Consider the following 24,077-nt stretch of genomic DNA (forward strand, 5'->3'; position numbering starts at 1 on the left):
GCCACCCCACCCCTCCCGGAAAAAAAAAAAAAACAAAACAAAACTCAATGCTTACTTTCTCGCACCTTTTGCTGCAAATAACTGCAAAGAACTGCCTGCTGAAATGCAATCGGGGGCAAGCTGCTGCTGCCGTTAAATTGCTTCTTGGTTAAAAGCGAGTTCTTGTTTGAGGTGTGACGGAGGTCAGCATCCTCTTGAGTGATACCTCCCCCCCACCTCCCCCTGCTCCAGTGTCTTCTGGAAATAATATGCGATGGAGACTTGGAACCTTTAAATTGGTTTTTCTTTCTCTACCGTAGCTACTTGTTTCCGTTTGACCATTAAAATCACTTAAGCGTGCAGGTGTTTTGTTCCCCACGGTGCTGCTGACTTGTCGTTTCAGAGATGACTTTCTGAAGTCATCCCGGCCCCCCCCAAAAGCCGAGCTCTGGGCCACATGCTGCCAGGTGTAGTAACAAGTCCTAGCGTTGGTCTTGCATCTTCACGGGATCTCACTCGCTCCTGCAACTGCTTAGTGAGAAAATGAGTCTCATTTTGCAAAATGAGGAAACTGAAGCTCAGGTTAAACGGATTAACGGGGGCGGAGGGGGGGGGGGTCCTAAAACTACAGGACCTGAAATCCGGGATTTTTTTTTTTACTCCAAATCCTGACTGCTCCCTTAGTGCTTAAGACACTTTTTTTTTTTTTTAAGATTTTATTTATTTATTAGAGAGAGAGGCAGAGGGAGAAACAGGCTCCAGGCAGGGAGCCCCACATGGGACTCGATCCCAGGTCTCCAGCATCATGCCCTGGGCTGAAGGGGCTAAACCGCTGAGCCACCGGGGCTGCCCTTAAGACACTTGATTTAAGGTGCTTGGGTAAGTGAATTGGACAAATGAGGTTTCCTTCGTTACCAGGGAACTGCCTTAACCATCCCTTAGCCAGCTAGTGAGCACCTGTGTATGCTCATTCCGCACGTGAACTAGAATCGCATACCCCGAAATGTAAAGCTGCCTTCACTTGCGATGCGGTGGGACCTAGCAGCTGTTGGCAGTCCGCAGCACACTTCACAATGGAAAGTGAAGAATACCGTGTCCAATTGAAATTACAAAGGAAAATTGAGTGTGCAAGCTGTTTAGCTGGAATTTCTAGAAACATCTCAATGAGAGTAATAGCCACATGCAAATCTATTGTTGGACCACAGTACTAACCTTTGAACTTCACCATTCAGAGTGGTTCTCAGATTTTAAAAAACGCCAGTGTCAAATCTGAGGAGTAAGAATTGGCTTTAAATTTTGTAAACACGTAGGCTACATATAAAGCGAGGTTGGATTTAAAATTAACATATTCAAAAGTGAAGGCAAATCGTCTTTTTAATTTCAGTTATCTGTTTGGGAAGAAAGGCTGCAGAAAAGAAGGCCATTTGGGGGCAACTAAGGCATGTAGAAAAGAATGGACAGTAGTGACTGAATGTTGAGAGTGAGGGAGGAAGAAGTCTAAGATAATTGGCATTTCTAATGGGGTAGGCAGCAGGACTTTATAGTCCTCCAACAGCAAATTTATGGGAGAAGGGATGTCGGGGAGGAAATAAGCATGTTTATACCATCACAGTGTAAGAATACTATAGCTTAAACAATGTCACCATTCAACACGTGAGAGCAGGGAATATAAAGATGATCAATATTTGATTCCCACCCTCAAAGCCCTGAGTCTAATGGAGGATTTTAAAGTTTTGCTTTAAAGGTTTTGCTGTTACGGAAGTATGAAGAGAGTATGTGCTACCACACACTACATGCTGTTTCCAGGAGCGTGCTTCTCCCTTAGGGCTTTTGTACTTTTTCTGGAAGATTCTTCTCTCACTATCTGCTTGGCTCACTTGGTCACCTCCTTCAGGTCTTTGTACATACAATATCTTCTCAGTCCTCTGGCTACCCTACGTAAAAATGCGAAACCTGTTACCCACTCCCACTCCCTGTACCTCAGTCTTGCACATTCTGGTCACCCCTCCCCAATCCTGCTTAATTTTCTTTCATAATATTTATCATCATTTAAAATACAATATATGTTACGTATTCATTTGGCTTATTGTGTCTCCCACTTGAATGTAAACTCTGAGAGGGCAGAGTTGGAGGTGTTGTCTTGTTCTTTACTTAGTGTCCTAGTGATGCTAGACTGTTGTTATGTAATTGTTTCTTTAGATTTTATATATCCTTTTGAATGAGTATGGATTCAGAAGTATGCTGTGGGAGCATTGAGTCGAAATTAAGTGCTGTTGGAAGATTTAAACGAATATGTCGAAACTAGAATTGCTAGCCAAAGTATATGTGGTCAGTTGAAAATAATTCCATGGAAAAAAAATTAATAAAAAAAAAAGAAAATTCGGGCAGCCCCAGTGGCTCAGCGGTTTAGCGCCGCCTTCAGCCCAGGGCGTGATCCTGGAGACCTGGGATCGAGTCCCGCGTCCAGCTTCCTGCATGGAGCCTGCTTCTCCCTCTGCCTGTGTCTGCCTTTCTCTCTCTGTCTCTCTCATGAATAAATAAATAAAATCTTAAAAAAAAAAAATTTCCATGAAGCAGGCCAGCTCTTTCAGCAACCTGGGGATACATGACCCCTAACTTATGGTAAAATGGTATGGACTCTTTTGCTCCGAATCAGATATTTCACAGGATCAGTGGTGAGGTATTAATCTAGCACATGGATGCTCAATAAATATTTGTTAAATGAATGAGTGGGTTTGAAGACTGAATAATATTTACCCTTAATCATCTTTCCTATGCCTTCATCAGTGCTACTCAAAGTGGGTCCACAGATGGGTGCTGGTCTGCAATAAGATAAAGGAATCGAGATCTAAGATTTAGAAACTTAGCAATTTGACATCTCCATGAGAGTTTTTATTGAATTTATACAAGTGTTAACTTGGAACAGATTGGGGAAAGGACTAGTTAGTTCTTCACTATGGATAGTTTGAGGAGCACTAATTTCTGTTATCTATTGTGTGGGGTTTCTTTTTAAGATTTTATTTATTCATGAAAGATAGAGGGAGAGACTTAGGCAGACTGAGAAGCAGGCTCCCTGCAGGGAGCCCCATCATGCCTTGAGCCAAAGGCAGCCACTCAACCACTGAGCCACCCAGGTGCCCCTGTTGTAGGGTTTCTTTCAATCACTTGTTTATGTCTCTAAAGTATATTTTAAACTCCCTCTTGAGAATAGTGCTGTTTGACCTATAGGCGTCCTTAGAAGAGAAGATTATTCTCTAGAGAAGAATATTTGAGAGGTTTCTCACCTTGCCTAATGTCATCTCTTTGAGCTACTCATCTGCTATCCAAAGCGTGTGGATTTTCCCTCAGTGGACAAAATCATGTCCTGCTTTGTCTTAAAATGGTGCAATCACTTAGGGATTTAGAATTTTTTTTTTTTTTACCTAGGTCTTTAAAAAAGTTTTTTTTAAAACAGTAAAACTTACATACCATAGAATTCACCCATTTTACAGATACAATTCAATGAATTTTTAGTAAATTTACTAAGTCGTATAACCATCACTACAATGAAATTTTATAACCTTTCCATTACCCTGCAAAGATCCTTTGTGCCCATTTGCAATCACTCCATATTCCTGCTCCAGCCCCAGGCAGCCACTAATCTAAATTCTGTCTTTAAAGTTGTCTTTTCTGGATATTTCATGTAAATTGAATCATATAAGATGTGATCTTTTGTATGTGACTTCTTTGATTTAGGATGTGTTTGAGGTTCATCCATGTTGAACATTATATGAATACCTTGTTCCTTTTGTCTGCTGAACAACATTATGTTGTGTGAATATACCACATTTATATATCCATTCACTAGTTAAGGGACGTTTGAGTTTCTACTTTTTTTTACTATTATCAGAAATGCTGTTGTGAATATTCAATGTAAGTTTTTGTGTGCATATATATTTTCATTCTTTTTGAGTGGATATCAAAGAGTGGAATTTATAGTTAAATATGGTAACTGCGTATTTTTTTCTAATGTGTACTTTTTGAAGGAAACTGCAGTATTATCCAGACTGGCTGTTCAAGTTTACATTTCTGTCTCAGTAGTGTATCAGAGTTACACATTCTCCACCTTCATGTATTTGTCATTGTCTTTTCTATTATAGCCATTCTAGTAGGTGTATTGTGTACGTCACTGTGGCTTTAATTTGCCTTTCTCTTATGACTAATGCTGAGCAGCTTTTCTTAGGATGCTTATTTTTCCCTCTGTAAATCTGGTTTGGGAAATGTCTTCAAGTCTTTTGCCCATTTTTTTTTTTTTTTGATCAAGTTGTTTTTCTTTTACCTGTTGAGTTTATAAGGGTTCTTTATATATTCTGGATACAGGTCCTTTAAAAAAAAAAAAAAGATTTTATTTATTTATTCATGAGAGACACAGAGAGAGAAGCAGGCTCCATGCAGGGAGCCTGATGTGAGACTTGATCCCCGGACTCCAGGATCACGCCCTGCGCCGAAGGCAGGTGCTCAACCGCTGAGCCACCCAGGTGTCCCTGGATACAGGTCCTTTATCAGATAATATGATTTGCAAACATTTCCTTCCAGTCTGTTGCCTAATTTTTAAAAGCAGGATTCTGTTTGAATTTAACATCCTTGTCTGCTGACTTTCAGCAGTTGAGCAGGAGTTTAGAACTACCCCCTTTTCTTCTGACAGTGACCCTGCTTAGGTTAAGAGTCACTATTAACATATAGTGTTTAGAAGTATTCAAATAAAGATACCGTGCCACATTCTAACTTCCCTGAGTTTGAGGATGTGTAGTTGACATGGTTAAACGTAGACTGTAATTTCTGAAAGAGAGCTTCATATACGTGGTAGGCCAACAAGAGTTAGAAACCAAGTACAGAGCAAGGACAAGAATAATGGCTATGTCTGTTTCTATTTGTACTTTATCCTGTATCGAGTCCACAAAGAGTGGGTCTCTAAATTACATCATAGGAAAATATGAGGTTTCTACCTTTGAGGTAAAATAAACAAAGGGATGGAAACAGTTTAAGTAGTATGGTGGAGTGATTACTGGCAAATGTCAACGATTTCATGTAGGAGTTTACTTATTTTATGATGAGGATGCAAACCTTTCATAGATCGGATAGAGGCCATCAAATATAATGAACTTTACACCTGATCTTTAAAGATGTGATTGCATAGAATAGAACTCTTATCTAAGACTTTTTTATTTTTTGAAACTCTGTCTTTTGCAGTGGGCTTGGTAGGAATTCTGACACTTACTACCCTTTGCATTCTTACTTCCATCCTCCACCCAGAATAGTATAGTATGCTTGAGAATTACAGTTTTAAATTCTTTTGCCAGTTATAAGATGTTTCACCAAAGAATTGAGATAAAAATCATGTAACAAATTTCTCATTGTAAAGTTGTACAATCTGGTGGTTCTAGTATATTCACAGTATTAGGCAGCCATCACCACCATCTCATTTTGGAACATTTCCATCGACATCCATCTCCATACCTAATATCAGTCATTGTCAATTCCTTCCTTACCTCAGTCCCCCAACCACAAATTTGCTGTTTCTATTGATTTATCCATTCTGGACATTTTGTGTAAATGGAATCTTGTGATTTACTTATTTTTTATTTTTTTGCACCTGGCTTGTTTCATTTAGCATAATGTTTTTGAGGTTCATCCATGTTGTAGCATGTATCAATCTTTATTCCTCTTTACGGCCAAATTCTCTTTCATTGGGATGCACCACATTTTGTTTATCCATTCTGCAGTTGATGGACATTATGATGTTTCCATTTGGGGCTAGTATGCATAAGACTGCGGCTGTGAACATTCGTGTACAGGTTTTTGTGTGAGCATGTTTTCAGTTCTTGGACTATACCTAGAATTTTGAAATTGCTGGGTTATATGTATGGTAACTCTATGTTTAACTTTTGAGGAACTGCCAAACTTTTTTCCACAGCGACTGCATCATTTTACATTCCTACCACACTGTATGAAGGTTCCAAATTTTCCATATCCTTGCCAAGACCATTATTTTTTCTCTTTTTTTTAGAAATTATACCCATCCTAGTGGGTGTGAAGTCATATCTCATTTTGGTTTTGATTTATATTTCTCTAATGACTAACACTATGATATTCATGTGCTTATTGACCATTTTTATATCTGCTTTGGAAAAATATTCAAGGGGCACCTGTGTGACTCCAAGTGACCGACTCATGGTTTCAGCTCAGGTCATGATCTCAGGGTTGTGAGGTGGAGCCTTGAGTCAGGCACCGCGCTCAATAGGGAGTCTGTTCCCCTCCCTCTTGTCTCTCCCCCCCCATTTGTGCTTGCTCACTCTCACCTGCTTTTTCTAAAACAAGTCTTTAAAAAAAAGTTCAATTTTTTTCCCATTTTTAAATTGAGTTATTTGTCCTTTTATTGTTTAGTTGTAAGAGTCAATTTTTTAGTTTTTGTTGTCTCAGAAGGAACTTGATCCTTACTGTTGAGTTTGGGCTAGTAACACAGATCCATCCTTGAAAACTCACCCAAGGCCCAGCTGCTATTTTTAAGAATGATAATTGCGCAAACAATGATTTTCATGTCTGGTTGGCGGAGAATTTTCTTTATTTTTCATGAAAAATATTTTAAAAAGCATAATTTAATAGACTTACCATTTTGTAATGGCTGTTATTTTGGATTAATCTTATCAGCAAATTATGATTGGCTGATACTATTACTGGTGCTTATTAGAAGTGTTTAAGCAAAGTCTGGACAACTGCTTATTGGCTTGTTAAAAGAAGAAATTCATGCATACTAAAGAAAGTTGGATTAGTTGCCATTTGAGATTCTTTCCAGCTCTGAGATTCTGTTTTTACTGCCTAGAGCTGAAATTTGTCCCAGTGAAATGGTATAAAAAGTAATATATCTCATTTTCATTGTTGTTGTTTAAAGAGTTTGATTCTAAAGATAATGTAGATTTATACTTTAAAAATACAGCAAAGTATTGTACTTCATTTTTTTTTTTTTTAAGATTTTATTTATTTGAGAGAGAGAGCAAGAATGAGTGGGCGAGTGGGAGGAGGGGCAGAGGGAGAAGCTGACTCTGCTTGGAGCAGAGAGCCCAACACAGACTGGATCCCAGGTCTCTGGGATCATTACCTGAGCCGCACGAAGGCAGATGCTTAACCAACTGAGCCACCCAGGCACCCATCATTATCTATTTTTTAAAAGATTTAAATTATTTCACCTTGTTGCACTTGAGAGTTTGCCTTCCTTCAATTCTAAAGGATATATTTTTTTCTTCTTGCAGATTAGCAAGACATCTACAAAAAGAGGCCCAAGCTCAACACAATAATTCTGAATTCACAGAAGAACAAAAGGTATAAAATCTCTACATATATCAGATTTCAAATGAAAAAGATTCTTTCAAATCCATTAACCAAAAACAACAGAAACTGTTATACTTAAGTACAAAGAATGACACTGATTATACTTTGGGGAACATAAAGTGATCACTGAGAGATAACATGATTTACCACTTAGTGACTTTCTCACTTGATGAATTTCTCAACTCAGCCATTTAGACCTTCAGTTTAGTGGAGATGGTCTACACGTTTGGAAGAGGAGTAGATTCCAGAGTGAAGTTTGTGAGTAATTATGTCCAACTTCAATACTTATTTAACTCTGAATTTTCTTAACTCCTTCCTCCTCTCAAAGTAAAAAACAAAAAACAAAACAAAACCCAAAAGCCATCACTGAAAAAAATTAATAGTAAAATAATGATTAAAAAAAATAGTTCAAGTGAAGAATTTGGCATCAGAATCCATCAGCAAAATAAATGCGTATGGTTGCAAAATGTCTCAATGGGACTCTTTCTCCTTGAATTAAAATTTTAATGTGTCAAGTCAGTCTGGACCTTTAGAGATTATAAAAAGTGGAATACTTTAAGAAGCTTTGCTTTCAAATAGAAGAAAGAAGTCCCATTTTTTCCTGGCTCAGTATCTAGTGTTAAGTTTTAATTTTGTAGATAATGAAAAAATATTACTGTGTCAGTTTTTCCCTCACCTCTTAAGACATAGTGAAAAAGTGACTTTATTAATCCTTTTTCTGTACAAGGGGTGGGAGTGGTTTTTTACACATGTTTTAAGTAAGCCTGAACAAATTTATTTTACTCCTTTTGTGTGTATTCTTTTGACTCTTATATACTTATATTTAGTATCTACATCATCTAATATACTTTTTTTTTGTATTTTATTTTTTCCTTCCTTGTGACTGTATGCAGTAGATTAAAGAAATTTAGGATCCTAGTCCAGGAAAATAATTACCACAGAGAAAATGATTGGTTTGCTTGAGGAAAGGAACAGAGACTATATGCTTTATCACCTCTTACTTTAATCACCTGTTTGACTCGCTTTACTCACATGCTTTGTCACCAGCATCTATTCAATGATTAGACTAACGAGAAAAAATAAACTTTTTCTTAGTTTTCTTTAACTTTCTAAGGCTGAAGCTAATGTTCGATAATGCTCTTTATTCCTTAATTTTTATAGCTGTTCCGTAGTAGCCATCGACACTGCCTTCTTTTCAGTTTACATAGACCCACAGGTCTTATACTCCATAAGGGCTGGGAGACAGCATGACCTACAGGAAAAGCCTAAAATCTGGAGTCAGAAGACCTGATCTTGAATCTGGGCTCTGTCCCCAGCCCTAATTTCCTTATGCATGAAATGAGGGATTAGATAACCCTAAATGATCTTAAAAGATACCCCTACATCTTCTAATGACATCTGCCTTTGCAAGAACCTTTTCCTTTCCTGGAGACCTGATTTCTGAGGATTTGTTATTTATAATTTAACTGCCTAGGGGGCACTTATGGCTGCCCCTTGTGACTACAGAGAGTTTGTGGCTGCCTAGTCCTTGGTCTTGGAGAAGGACCCCCAAATCATTCTGAACTACATTGGGAACATAAGGCAAGTTGTATGCATTTACAAATTTAATTTTCATTAAAAATACAGGTGAAACATTTACAGTGTGCCAAAAAACTCATACTGACATATAGACCTTATTTTTTAATGTCACATAAGGAAAAAGTTAGAGGCTCCAAGTAAACGATTAGGAAACAGATTTCCCAGCTGTGATCTCGGGGAACACTGGCTCTGAAAAATTAATAGATGTTCTTTGAACAGAGAGAGTATGTGGACTTGTCAGGGCTTTTAATATACTAATGTGTAAGTTGAATTTTTTAAAGACTTTGGGTAATGGAGTGTTTCTTGAATTTGTTTGCTTTTGGAAGCCTCACCTCCTCCCTTTATAGAACACTTCATTGGGTCTAGTGTTCCCAAGAACATGTTATGGAGGATTTTGAAATCAACTGTTACATCTGCAAAATTAATTGAATGCCAGTCCTGGTATATAAGCCAAAGGAGAAGAAACTCAATTGTGTTTTCCTCAAAAGAGGAAAATGTAGAATATACCATATATTATTCTAAGGAAAGCTCTTTATATTTTCTTTTTTTTTTTTTTTTTTTTTTTTTTAAATTTTTTTTTATTATTTTTATTTATTTATGATAGTCACACAGAGAGAGAGAGAGGCAGAGACATAGGCAGAGGGAGAAGCAGGCTCCATGCACCGGGAGCCTGATGTGGGATTCGATCCCGGGTCTCCAGGATCACGCCCTGGGCCAAAGGCAGGCGCCAAACCGCTGCGCCACCCAGGGATCCCAGCTCTTTATATTTTCTATTTTGAATTTTATTTTTTATGCTTTTACTAGTCTCTGGTTTTGTAGCAGTGATAAATCTTAGAATTATGCTAACCATAGTTTATGGGACTTTGAAAAATTTTTTAAAAACCATTATTTCTTTGTGGAGCTTTTTATTGTCTCACAATAAGCTTTGAAAAATAGATGATGAATAAATGCTTTGTTGGGTCTCAGGTTACTGATATTTATCCATATATAATTATTTTAAGATCAAAGAAATCCTAAGTTTTGGGTAAATAATATATTATGCATCTTCATAATATTTTAAATCTAAAGAGCAGAACTACCGATTTCTCTAAACTTTATTAATTGGTGATTTTTAAAATTCTTCATATGGATTTGCTATTTACAATATTCTCAAAGATTTCTGGTGGAAAATGAGAAAGTTTATGATTCTTATTTGATCCTCCCTCATGATTAGTTGACTTAGCTTTCATTTCAGTCCTCAATAGTTTTGTCATTATAACAACTGAGTTTAGTAGCCAAAGAATAGCTGCCAAAAGCTTTCATTCCATTACATTCCCTACTTTGGTGTCGTAGATTTTCTCATGTAAGTTTCTGGACAGACTAGAACATCCTGTCTCATGATGCTTAGAAAGTTTTTCCCTGTTTTGAATCAAATTTGGTAGTAATGAGAGTTCCAGCACTATGTGCTTGTTTTATATTTTATAGATTTTTCCCTTTTCACTGCCTCCCCTCTTCCCCATTTTCTCCCACCCTGGCCTCCCCCCAGCCAGAGAGTATATGACTGGCTGTTTAAATAAAAAAATTAAGTCTGGGTTGAGACTGTACTACTTTATGTGTACTTTTTAAACTTCTTTTTCCTCATGTAAATTGCGTATGTTTTAGGAAAATTAACTTGGCTCTATTTTTATTCCATCTTTTGCTGCTCTTTTTATTAATTTCTCTTCCAATGACAAAATAGCCAATATTCCGAAAATGACATTTTCCATTTCTATACCATATGAGGCATGAGCAGTTAATTTGAATGAGGCGCAAATAATTTAAATCTTTTAAAATTAAACTTCTCCACCTGCAGTGCTTAATCTCAATTTACATTAGTTAATAGTACTTATACTCAGACACAAGTGACCTTGTGCTGCTTCATAATTTTTCCTAGCCATTTTGTTCTGAGAAAGGTGACACAATTTCAGTAGTAAGCACTTGATTTTGACAGCAATAAATGCTACATGTTTTAAAAGTCATTGCTGCAGCTGAAAATGATAATATTTCGCTCCCTTTTTAATACTGATGTTGGGTGTGGTTCCTTAAAGTAGTTATGAATAATGCCTATTGGTATTTTGCCATAGTGCAGTAGATTCTGTATAAAAAGCTGTTGTTTCTACTTAACTTGCAGAAATGCTTAAATTTAAAATAAGTTATTAGTGGAATTGTACTTGTTGAACTTTTACCTTGAATGTTAACAGCTCCAAATCAAATGGCTTTTATAGTAAATGAAAGAAAAGGAGTTAACTAATATTTCTAAAGACTTACTCATTGATACATCTCACGTAATATGAAATCTTTTTTAAAAAGCATTTTTAAAAGAATGTAAAGGTGTAACCAAATGGTATTAAAAAATTATATTGCTTTATTGTATGTATTACTATATTATGTATAGAAGACATTGATACCTAGGGCAAGTTGTTTAACCTCTTTTCAGTTTTCACATTGATAAAATGATTGTAATTCAGGGTTACAGTGAGACTTACATGAATTAATGCTTGTTCTTAGGAGAGCCTAAGTACTCAAAAACTGTTTAGCCATTACTATGTTTTTTATATATGTTTATTTATATGTATAAATAATGTGTATAAGACTGATATGTATAAATAAATATATGTACAAAATATAAATATATCATATAAATTTTACTTGTATATATTTAAATCACTTAGTTTTGCCAGAGTTGAGTGGTATGTTTGAACAACAAACATTTAAAAAAAAAAAAGAAAAAAAGGGGATCCCTGGGTGGCGCAGCGGTTTAGGGCCTGCCTTTGGCCCAGGGCGCGATCCTGGAGACCCGGGATCGAATCCCACGTCGGGCTCCCGGTGCATGGAGCCTGCTTCTCCCTCTGCCTGTGTCTCTGCCTCTCTCTCTCTCTCTCTGTGACTATCATAAATAAATAAAAAATTAAAAAAAAAAAAAAAACATTTTATGTAGAAAAAACTATTGCTGGTTACTATGCAATAGCTATTTGAGAGAGTAAGTATATATGAGTTATCTCGAATCCTTTTGCAGTTAATATACTTAAATGTAATCTTTAAATATAAAATTTCAGAGTAAAATTGGGTATTTTCTATACTGTGATGTTGAGATTAAAATGAATTTTTAAAGATTGTGAAGGTAATTAAAGAGTATTACTTGTTCCTCGGTGAAGGGTCCTGTCTTGCTCAGGAGTGGCTTTACCAGCTATTGATTGTTGATCAGATAATTGCCTAGTTCCTGCCAGCCTGAGTGCCAAGGGTTGGGACAGTACTTGCTACACCTCTTTGTTCCTCATTTATCTTATAAAGAAAGTGACCGAAGAGAAAATCCAATTTACTAAGCTTTTGCGAATGATCAGTACATGTCATTTTTTCCCCTAAGAATATTTTGTGGTCAAGGCATTGCAAAAAATATATAAAAACATAAGAAATGCCTTTTTGGGAAGAACTTAAAAATGTTGATGGGCATAATTCAGCTGCCTGCTCTTACAGATATTTCTTTGTGGGTCTCCTCTTCATTTCCACCCTAGTTGTTCTTTTTTTTCTGCTTCACGTTTACCTGGACAGCTAGAGTAACCTGGCCGCTTTTGCCTTTAGTCTTTTCCCCTTTCTGCCCCTGCTTATGGAGACTGTTGTCCTTAGTTTTCTTAAAGGGCAGATCTGATTGTCATTCTTCTGTTCAAAAACCTCTGTGGAGGGGCACCTGTATGGCTCAGGTGGATAAAGGTCTGTCTAAGCGTCTGCCTTGGCCTCAGGTCATGATCTCAGGGTCTGGGATTGAGCCCTGCCTTGGCTCCCCACTCAGCAGGAAGTCTATTTCTCCCTCGGCAGCCTCCCCCCACTTGTGTTCTCTCTCTCTCTGTCAAATAAACAGCTTTGAAAAGAAAAAAAAAGCCTCTGTGTAATTTGTTGCCAAAGTAATAACAGATTGTTCAGCCAGTCATAGAAGATCCCATTTAGAAAGACCACTGTTGCCCCCAGCGTGTGCATGCACGTGCGTGCGTGCACACACATACACACACACACACACACTCTCTCTCTCTCCACTTTTCAAACCTATGTTCCCTCTGCTTTCAGTTTGAGACTTTAGACAATGAACCTTGACAGTTTCCTAAACTCTTCATTTTTTTTAAAACTATTTTTTAAATTATTTTTTTATTTATTTATGATAGTCACAGAGAGAGAGAGAGAGAGGCAGAGACATAGGCAGAGGGAGAAGCAGGCTCCATGCACCGGGAGCCCAATGTGGGACTCGATCCTGGGTCTCCAGGATCGCACCCTGGGCCAAAGGCAGGCGCCAAACCGCTGCACCACCCAGGGATCCTTAAACTCTTCAGTTTTACAAATCCTCCCAGTCACTGGGGCTTGATTTCTAACATTCTTGTACTGTTTCTTCACAACTTACATAATGGCTCACTTTGCTGAAACTTCTACGAATCAAGTGTCTCTTCTTTATATTATAGTGATTTTGTAGTGTCTCCTCTCACATAATAGAACTTGAGCTTGTTAAAAGCAAGGACTACACCATCATTTATATCCATCATAACTCCTCTAAAACAGATCTGACTCTAAGATTGGCCACAATTCATCACAGCTATTGATTTTGCTGAGTATTACCTCTGTCTTTGATTAGACAGGTCAAGATTGGACTTCCATCAAAATTAAATGATACCATTATGCTAACTTTCAGATATTTTTATTTTAAATCTTTTAGCGAATTTCAGAATTAATGGAGAAGAAGAGAAGGCAAAGCTTAGGAAATAAATCTAAAGCTGTCACCGAAGCAAACTTGATTATAAAAAATGGTCATGGTACAGTTAGGTCGGGAGAGAATATAGACTCACCTTCTCTCCCTTATCCCAGCCCTTTGCCACCTGTTTCTCTTCTCTAAAATTTGCAAGATGCTACAAAGCAGTAAAATACAACTTTTAAAAAAATTACAGATCCTTTATCAACAAATGAACTCCATGGTTTTGAATATATTCGGTACTTAAAGCTTTTTCTTTTTCCTACAGAAAACCATAGGCAAAATTGCAACATGCTTGGAATTACGAAGTGCAGCTTTGCAGGTAAACGCGGTTTTCTTCCTGCTTTCTAGTATAAGAAAAAGTTATTATGAACTATTCTAATAAACCTTGGGTATTAATGCTGAAAGCAGCATTGTCTCAGAAGATATTTCTAGCAATAAGAATTCCTGGGTTAAACTCCTATTAAAAGATTTAGTTCATATTTAATAAACTGTAGAGAGAAAAGATCTAACTTCAGTTTTTTGTTATTGTTAGATTGGATGTTCTAAAATATAAAAACAAAAGCCAGTTTAAGACTTTTCATTTTCTACTTTGAAAGCAAGAAGTGGATTTATTTATTTTGGCTACTTTTTGAATATTTAGTTTTTGCCACAAAAGGCACAGGGTGTAGTGAAATCCTTGTAATAAAAAGATGTAATATGCATATTTTAAATTCAGTCCACACAGTCTCAAGAAGAATTTAAACTGGAGGACCTGAAGAAGCTAGAACCAAGTAAGTTTTATTTTATATTTTTAGTGGCACTCCTTTAGAAAAATAATCTATTGTACATATTAAGATTTTCTAGTATAGATGTTTATTCATTTCTGTTACTCTCTAGTCCTATGTGATTTCTTTGTGCTTTTATAATTCCTATGATATTTCTAGTAATTATTGTCTACCATTATAGAATATGAAAAATTATTTGATTCCAGGTTGTGCCTCATTCATGTGTTTTAGCCTTTGTTTTGTTTTAATCACTTTAATAAGACTATAATTACTTTGGTAAGGATTTACAGTAGAGTTCACTGGAGAGTATAAAGTTACGGTCATTAAAGCTCGATTATACTACACGTCCTTTAAAACTACAGTCTAGCTGTTTGCAATACTCTACAAAAGATTTCCTTGTCCCTATTTTCCTGTCCCTTCTTGAAAGCTTTTTTGAAGTAAACAGTTGCTTCAAATGTGTTGGTAGTTAGAATGTGCTAGATAAATTTTTCTTATTGGTTCACACGAATGTTCTCTTAGAAGTGTTTGCAGTGCAGGCAAAGGCAAAAGTATGGAGTATCACCACAGTCCACTTTAGAACAGAAGGAAACCCTGTCCTGGTTTAGCACACACCTGCTTCCCCAACTCCTCAATTCCCGGCCCTAGGCAACCATTAATCTACTTTCTGTCTTGTGAATTTGCCTGTTCTGGGCATTTGTATAAATGGAATCATACCATATACAGTCTTTTGTGACTGATTATGTATAAGATTATTTTAAGAAAAGCACATTGATGTCTTTTAAAAACGATTACAACCACAGTGAGGATGTCTGTATTGTGTAACGGTTTTAAAGATTTTAATTTTTTTTATTTTATTTTATTTTATTTTTAACAATAAGAACAATTAGGATTTTGGCTTTCTATTTAGTAAGTTTCTCGTTAGTTTTTGTTTCTCAGTTTGTTTCCAAATATAATTTTAAAATGTTACAGATTTCTCCTATTGCCTTATAGGATCTTCCATTGGTATTAATGGTTACCATTTTTTAGAGTAGCAGCAGTGGACAAAACACTCCAATAAGTCCAGCCAGCTACAGTTTGCTGACACTTGCCTATGACCTTATAGCTTGGAAATGGCAGAACTGGGTTTTGACCAGGGTTCTGAGTGACCCCAAAGCCTATGTTCTTTCCACCATATTCTGTTCTCATATTTATAATGGTGCAATATTGACATCAGTCCTAAATATGGGTTTCCCGTTCAAGCTCCTGAGAGATTATTAACCCCTTTATTAGTGGCAGATTGGGTTAAAATATGCATTAGTCTTCTATTTCTTTTTTGTTTGTTTGTTTTCTTAAGATTGGGGTGAGAGTAGAAAGGAAAGATAGTATTGGGATTTATTTTGTTATGTTTTGAATTTATATAGTGCTTTTCATTTGGACTTTTGCCTTCTTGGTACTTAATTATATTTTTAGGTGATTTTAATTTGCTATTGCCTCTTAAAAGAATGTGAATGTGTATATTATATCTCAGGATATGCTCTGTAATTTTGCATTTATCACAGCTAGGCACTTGTTAGGAGTTATTTTATCAGCATTAAACATTTTCTACAAATTGGTATTTGAGTATATTTCAAATTAAATCAAGCTAGTTTCTGCCTCTGCTAAGACTGTAAGGAAAGGAAAATTAATATGTGGGACTTGGTTTATTGTGTTAATGTATTTTTCCTTCAAGGTTTAAAAAAAAAGTCTTAATAATCCTGTCAGATTAGTCCTACAACTAAGATTTTGAAAGTATTATTTATTTCATTTTCTTATGCTAATCCTTGATAGTATATTATCAAGATACACTTCTTACTGAAACTTCTCTCTCCCCTCCCCCTGCCCTGCACCACTCTGTAAAATTCCTTCGATTGATCAATCCTTCAAGGCCCCAATGAAATCCCACCTTTTCTCTGAAAGCTTTCTCTGCTCTCCCATCCCTAATTAAACTCTACCTCCTGTCCTATTTATATCCATGTTTGTAGTCTGCCCTGTATGATGCTCACTTAAAGTCATCTTGCTCCTAAAGGAGGTTGTCAATAATCTTTGCATTTTCTCCACAGAGGCCAGTTCATTGCTCTGCATATCATATGAACTTGGCAAATTTTTAAGTTGAAAAGGGTTGAATGTCTTCAGAGAATCATCTCCTATAATTTAAAAAATAACCTTTCAGATGGGAAGAAACTTGTTCATTTTGTCCACCAGAAAAATGAAACAAATCAGCCACAAAAGCAGAACATACTTTGTTGACTTTGTGTCTGTCATTTTTAGAGTGATGTTCAGGAGGGTGGCAAGCCATGCTCTGTGAGAGTGGGCTGGGAGTGCTGAATTTTTCCTGCAGAGATGTACCATCAGATGTCAGCCACAGGGTGGGCCTGTGTGTGTACATTGTACTGATTGAGCCTAGTGGTCCCCAAACCATGATGGATTCTGTGCTCATGACAATACCTTGCCAGAAGTTATAAACTGCCCCTCCTTTTCAAATCTTCCTAAAATAATTAGCACTACTATCAGTGGAAGAAAAATCCTATGTGAAATTTAAGTAGAACCCTATTGTCAAAGGACATTAGAATCTCTGTTACTCCATAGTTGGTGAGAATAAAAACCTATCCTGCAGTTACAGAAAATAAGAAAGGACCTGTTATTTAATATAAATTAAATATCTGATATGCTCTATTCTTGTAAATAGAAACTAATGACAGGCTGCTATGCCAAAACACACCTTTCCTTTCAAAGCATTGGTACCTGAGAAAAGAAATACTGTTTCATTCTCACATTACAGTAAAAACATATGGTATTCTTAATAACTGATAGAGTATTTGACTTTTTTAATTGATTTTTCATACTTGTAAAGATTTTTCCCCCTTTTACTATCAAAATATCATTTCAGTGCTTTCGTTTCTGATATGAATGCTACATGGGCTTCTTCTTGTCTCCCACTCCCCTGTTCTTAGGATCTAGCACAATACTGGATAAATGATTAATTGGTATTTGAGTTGAATTAATAGTTTATTCACAAGTTTAAAAAAGATGTTTTTATGATTTTAAAAATAATCCTTCTAGGCTTGATAATTTCTTTTTTTTTTTTTTTTAAGATATTTATTCATGATAGACAGAGAGAGGCAGAGACACAGGCAGAGGGAGAAGCAGGCTTCATGCCCAGAGCCTGATGCAGGATTCGATCCTGGGACTCCAGGATCACGCCTTGGGCCAAAGGCAGGCGCCAAACCACTGAGCCACCCAGGGATCCCTTTTTTTTTATAATTTTTTTTTTTTTTTTTTTTTTTTTTTTTTTTAAGATTTCCTTCTTAGACGTGAAATACTAGGGTTCTAGTTAGTCAAATAGGGAAAACTCTCGAGAGAATAAATTACCATATATTAATATGAGCTTATACTTCTAGGGAACTTTAAATTTCCCATGCAATTTCATATAAATTTAATTCTCTCCACAGGAAGGAAGTGGTATTCGCATTTTAGAATTGGGGAAACTGAGATTCAGAGTAGGTGATGAATGACGTGACAATAGATGTAATTATAAGGCTAAGATCTGATTTCATATCTTGTGCCACTCCCCCTTTGCTTATCAAACTTCAGTTATATAGTCTGTTTTATTCCTTGAACAAGCCAAACTAGTACTTGCCTCAGAGCCTTTCTATTTTTTTTTTTCTCAGAGCCTTTCTTGTTGCTATAAAGATTTTATTTTCAAGTAATCTGTCCACTCAGTGTGCCTCAAGCTCACAACCCCAAGATCAAGAGTCCCGTGCTCCACCGACTGAGCCAGCCAGGCACCCCTCTACCCTGTTTTTTAATACTTGGAAAGCCCTTGTTCCAGTGCTACTTACGGATGATTCCTCTTATTCCAGGTTATGGCTCACTTGTCTTCTAACAAGTTAGTTTTGAAAGGCCTACCCTGTCCACCTTAGCTGAAGTTGTCCCTCTACTCCACTTAAACCCACTCATCCTGATCCTGTCCTTTGTCACACTAACCACAGTCTGACACTTCCTGGTTAATCTGTTGGGTTTATTTACTGTCCACTTTTCCTGACTCGAATCTAAGATCCATACATGAGAGCAAGAACCCTCTGTCTTGATGACTGGAACATTGTGAGCGCTCAGTGCACATTTGTTGAGAGAAAGAGAAAGGAAAGATGAGGGTAAGAGCCGGAGGGAGAGAGAGACTAAGAATGAATAAGAAGCGAGACGCAAGTCTCAGACCTTTCTCCCTGAAGGACTCAGTAAGAGTGCATGTATGAGAAGTCTGAAAAACACATCTGACTCCTGTAGGAATAAGTCATAAAATTTCAACCTGTGCTCTGGGATTTCCTACTTGGGGATGACAACATATACACCTGTTTTCTCTGTAAATGACAGCACTCCAAAATTAGGCTGAGGAAGTTGAGTACAAAATAATAGGAACTTTTTTGATTGCTCAGTTAATGCCATTACTTTACCTTCATGTAACTGCAGTTAGTTACTAGAAACCCATAATGCCAGATAAGAGGCACTGAATTATATATGTTTAGTAACCCTGTGAAGTATCCATATTTATAGTAGCTCTCTAAATGTAGGCACAGTTACAGGACATCTCTCTAAGTTTATATGCCAAAATGTAATCATGGACCATACCGTGATACAGACGGTGGTGGGTGCCATGTTATCTGAAGACTTCTCGAGGGTAAATCCCTCTTTGTGAATTTGTCTATGTATGTATATAATAAACTATCATAAATGGCATATAGAAATTATAACCAATTTTAACCAATTTTGCCAGTTTTATGGAGTTGGAGGGAAATCTAATCAGGACATAGTCCAAAATAAGTTCATATACCTCTAATTGGTTATCTTTGATACCAGTCTTTTAATTGAAGTACTCCAGGGAGGAGATCTTTTCTTTCTTTGCTGCCCTGTGTCTCACCTAGGACTTGTACATCTGTTTTGGAGTTTATTTTCCATAAGGGCTCTGAGACTCTGGAACTTAATCTCCTTGGAGATCTGACGAAGTCCTGGTGCCTAGAGTATACTTACGGGTATTTTCATTTTGCTAAGATCTTCAATGGACAAATGTATTATGGCTCTGACTGATGATAAGATTGGGAATTTTTTTAAAGTATTAATATGCATAGTAAAATTGATGAAAAATCAGTATTTCTAATAAAATTTTTAATTTTGATTCATGGAAGAATTTATGTATCTTTCTCTCCATTTTTATTCTAGTCCTAAAGAATATTCTTACATATAATAAAGAGTTCCCATTTGATGTTCAACCTGTCCCTTTAAGGTAAAATAAACATGCCCCAATATTTGTCTTCTTATTTATTATTTTGTACCTAGTTTTCAGATATTTCTGCATTTTTTATATCAGTATTAGTATTTTTAATATATCAACATTTTTATGTCTACATTTTTTGTATTCATGTCTTTTGACTCTGATGCCTCTCACAGGGTAGTTTTGTAGCTCAGTGTTTTTTTCTGCCATTTTGCATGTAGAAGAATTTTAGCGCCCGGTGAAGAAGAGCATTTGGAATTTGAAGAAGATGAAGAAGAGGGTGGTGCTGGAGCAGGGTCTCCTGATTCCTTTCCTGCTAGAGTTCCTGGTGAGTATCACTTATTAAAAATAGGTATAACTTGGTGTGCCTCGATGGCTCAATTGGTTAAGCATCTGCCTTTGGCTGAGGTCATGATCTCAGGGTCCTGGGATAGAGTCCCACATTGGGAATCAGCTTCTCCCACTCGCTTTGCCTGCCACTCCCTCTGCTTGTGTGCGCACGCGCGCTCTCTCTCTCTCTCTCTCTGTCAAATAAATAAATGAAATATTTTAATAAAATAAAAATAGGTAAAACTTAATCTAAGTTTAGGGTGTTTAGAATTTATTTTGGTACTTCTACTGGGAAGTAAAACCTCCCTAGAGCCCCTGCTAATCTTAAGCAAATTTTCATAGCCATGTTATTGGCTGGAGCTATTTTATAAAAAGAGTCTGAAAGTATCTTACTGTTTTGGGGTGCACAGGGCCACCCTGAAGTTCAGTGATTTGCTAGGAGGACTCATGGATTCAGCATATAGTTGTATTCACAGCTATGATTTCTTGCCGTGAGTAAAGACAAGAACAAAGTCAGCAAAGGGAAAAGGTGTGCAAGTGAATGAAGTCTGGAAGAAACAAGACACAGGCCTTTTTTTTTTTTTTTTTTTTTTTTTTTTTAAAGATTTTATTTAAATCCATGGTAGTGGGATCCCTGGGTGGCGCAGCGGTTTGGCGCCTGCCTTTGGCCCAGGGTGCGATCCTGGAGACCCGGGATCGAATCCCACGTCGGGCTCCCGGTGCATGGAGCCTGCTTTTCCCTCTGCTTGTGTCTCTGCCTCTCTCTCTCTCTCTGTGACTATCATAAATAAATTTAAAAATTTAAAAAAGAATAAATAAATAAATAAATCCATGGTAGTTAACATAGAATGAATTATTAGTTTCAGATGTAGAATTGAGTGATTCATCAGTTGCATATGACACCCAGTGCTCATAACATTAGATGCCCTCCTTAATGTCCACCACCCAGTAACCCCATGAGGTGCAAGCTTCTGAGCGTCCTCTCCTAGTGGAATCATGTAGGTTGTACTACATGTAAAGTGCTGTATCTGAGGGAAGCTCTTATGAGACTTAGTGCCCAGAGTTGTTCATAGGGGCTGATCACATAGGCACCCTGTGCTTAGCACTGGCCAGAATTCCAGACTTCCAGAAGGAAAGCAGTTATTCAGTGTAAACCATATTGTTTGCACAGTTTACAGATAGTGACCATTCTTATTGGGGCGGGAGATGGTGGGAATGTGCCTGAAATCCAAGGTCCCAAACTCCAGCCCAGGGGTGGCCTTGCCAGCAGGCCTTCTGAGAGTAACAGTCTCAGGCCTGCCACAACAGCTCTTTTCTGTACATTATTGTAAGCACTTCTTTGGTTAATCAAATGTAGTCATTAAAACTAGATCCAAGGGGAGTGGGTACTAAGCAAATGGTTTTTTTCCCCATCTTGTTTTAGGAAAGGAAATAATGTTTGGCAAGCCTTTTTTATTAGCAGAAGGTCTCAATGAGGATCTTCCATTTCTGTAAATGACCTGAGCAGGCACCCTGGATGAGTTTCTTGCCTCTCCGAATCACTGGCTCCCTCTGTCCTGTTCTTATACAGTGCATAGTTTGCATGTCTGGCAAACTAATTCACTTAGGAATGATAGCAATATGCTATAAGATTATCATGCATTAAAAAAAAAAAAAAGATTATCATGCATTTTGAAATAGACCCTGGAAGCGTTACAGTAGCACTAAATATAATTTGTGTGTCATTCAGGTAACTTGCTAATAAAAATAGAGTAATATTCCAGGGTTCTTAATACTTCCTGGGGAGGAGGCATCATGGAGCAGGAACAGCATAGATACTTGGGCTGGAGTCTCGGCTCTGACAATTACTAGTTGAAGGACTTTGCTCTTATTTCCTAAGTTAGTCTGAAGCTCAATTTCTTTCTTTATAAAATGGGAGAATAACAGTGCCTAACTCGTAAGGTTACTGTGAAGACGAAACGTGGCACTGTGGCTAAAGCTGAGTGCTGTCTGCATCCCATGATGAATGTGGCATGACACCTGTTGTTCTGACTGTTCCCCCCTCTTCAGCGGAAGGTAGCAGGACCTGTGCTGGCGGGGTGGCAGGGGGGTTACTGGGCAAGTTATAGGGAGGGAATAGCTAGTGTGAATGTTTCCTTGGTACAAGGGTATTATTTCCAATCTGCTTCACTATGAAGAGTGGTGTATTTTTCTTACTTTTGTCTTATACATGGGAAATTTCAAGTTTGCTGAGCTGCCGAGAGAAATTACTTAGCTGTTTTATTGACTGAATAATTCCCTTTTCAAAACACCTATTGTAATTGATGTAGCTTCCGGTGCTATAAATTTCAGTCTGATTTGGTGGTTTGCTCACTTGCTATATTTCTAGAGCAAATAAGATCCTTAAAGTAGATGATGTAAACCATGACACAGAATAAGGTCTTTGTGGGTTTCAGGTTGCTGAGTTGAAAAGAAACTTGTACCATAAATTAAATCCATTTGCCATGTAGGATTAAGTCCGAATTACATAGATTTTTGTATTCTATATAGCAGTGTGATATTTTGATTTTTTTTTTTTATTTATGATAGTCACACACACAGAGGGGGGGGGCGGGGCAGAGACATAGGCAGAGGGAGAAGCAGCAGGCTCCATGCACTGGGAGCCCAATGTGGGATTCGATCCTGGATCTCCAGGATTGCACCCTGGGCCAAAGGCAGGCGCCAAACCGCTGCGCCACCCAGGGATCCCGCAGTGTGATATTTTGTTTCAGAAAGATTACTGATATTTTGATACAGAAAGATTACTGAACCCTTCTCTTCACTGAATTTCTTTTTCCTAAAAGTAAGAAAGAACACATGTAGTTTAACTGTATTTAATAGTTACATGAATGTTATTAAAAAGTAATTTGTAGGGGTGCCTGGGTGGCTCAGTTGGCTAAGTATCTGCCTTCAGCTCAGGTCATGATCTCAGGTCCTGGGATCGAGCCCCACGTCGGGTTACCTGCTCAGCAGGGAGTCTGCTGCTCCCTCTCCCTCTGCTCCCTCATTCATGCTCTCCCTCACTCTCCCTCAAATAAATAAATAACATTTTTTTAAAAAAATAGTTTGTAAAAAATAAAAAAAATAAATAAAAAATAGTTTGTAAAGTTATACTTAATGAAATCATTATTGAAATAAGAAGATAACATTTAACATTTAATTGTAAAGCAGGAAAAAAATGCTTTTCCTTATTACCCTGAGGGAATTCAATAGGATTTCCATGATGCCTAGGCAGCGTCTGCATTTTGGTGGCAAAAGTTTCTGAGAATTGTGACTTTTTATTTGTCACCACCTTTGTTCTTCTATAATTTATTGAGTTGTAAGTTTATTGTGACTTTTTAAATTTAAAGGCAGATTTACTGAAGTATCATTTACATGTATAAAATTAACACTTTTTAATATGTAGTTGTGTCAGTTTTGACAAATACATAGTTATGTAAACGCTACCACTGTTAGGCTGATGAAGACTGTGGTATTGTATGTGATATGATATGACTCAGAGTAGTTTTTTCCCATTCAAAATTTAAAATGACTTTTAGCCAACCTTTCTTGAGAAAAAGAAAAATTAAAAAAAATCTTAGCTTTCTTGATGCTTTCTCTTTTTAAAAATTAAAAAACTCCTAAGGCAAACATAATAAGTTTCTGTTAAATAACTGTCTTTAGCCAAAATGAGATTTAATTTGTCTAATGGTAGGCTTGAGGGATACGTCAGTGGCTCAGTCAGTTAAGTGTCTGACTTGGGCTCAGATTGTGATCTTGGGGTCCTGGGATCGAGCCCTGCTCAGCAGGGAGTCTGCTTCCCCTCTCCCTCTCATTCTTTTCTCTCTCTCTCTCTGTCTCTTTCAAATAATTAGAATCCTAAAAATAAAAAATAAAGATAGGCCTGGTAGATTTTATTTTAAATAAAGGATATAAATTTTACAACTTATTTACGTCCAGAAAATTTACTGACAGTGTTGAATAGTACAGCTACTAAAATCATAAGCCAAAGCAATATGAATTTAAAAATAGC

General features: G+C 37.0%; 1 protein-coding gene across 1 annotated transcript in view; it reads left to right on the plus strand.

Annotated features, from left to right (window-relative positions):
* Positions 1-24,077, plus strand: part of AIDA (axin interactor, dorsalization associated) — a 33,816-nt gene that overhangs the window by 903 nt on the left and 8,836 nt on the right. The window contains exons 2-6 of the mRNA XM_041721801.1: positions 7,266-7,335; positions 13,938-13,991; positions 14,388-14,442; positions 19,666-19,729; positions 19,939-20,045. Of these exons, the coding sequence (XP_041577735.1) occupies positions 7,266-7,335; positions 13,938-13,991; positions 14,388-14,442; positions 19,666-19,729; positions 19,939-20,045 (350 nt within the window). The remainder of the gene's footprint in view (positions 1-7,265; positions 7,336-13,937; positions 13,992-14,387; positions 14,443-19,665; positions 19,730-19,938; positions 20,046-24,077) is intronic.

This window comes from Vulpes lagopus, chromosome 11 (genome assembly GCF_018345385.1).
Source record: "Vulpes lagopus strain Blue_001 chromosome 11, ASM1834538v1, whole genome shotgun sequence".
In the NCBI taxonomy this organism is placed as follows: Eukaryota; Metazoa; Chordata; class Mammalia; order Carnivora; family Canidae; genus Vulpes; species Vulpes lagopus.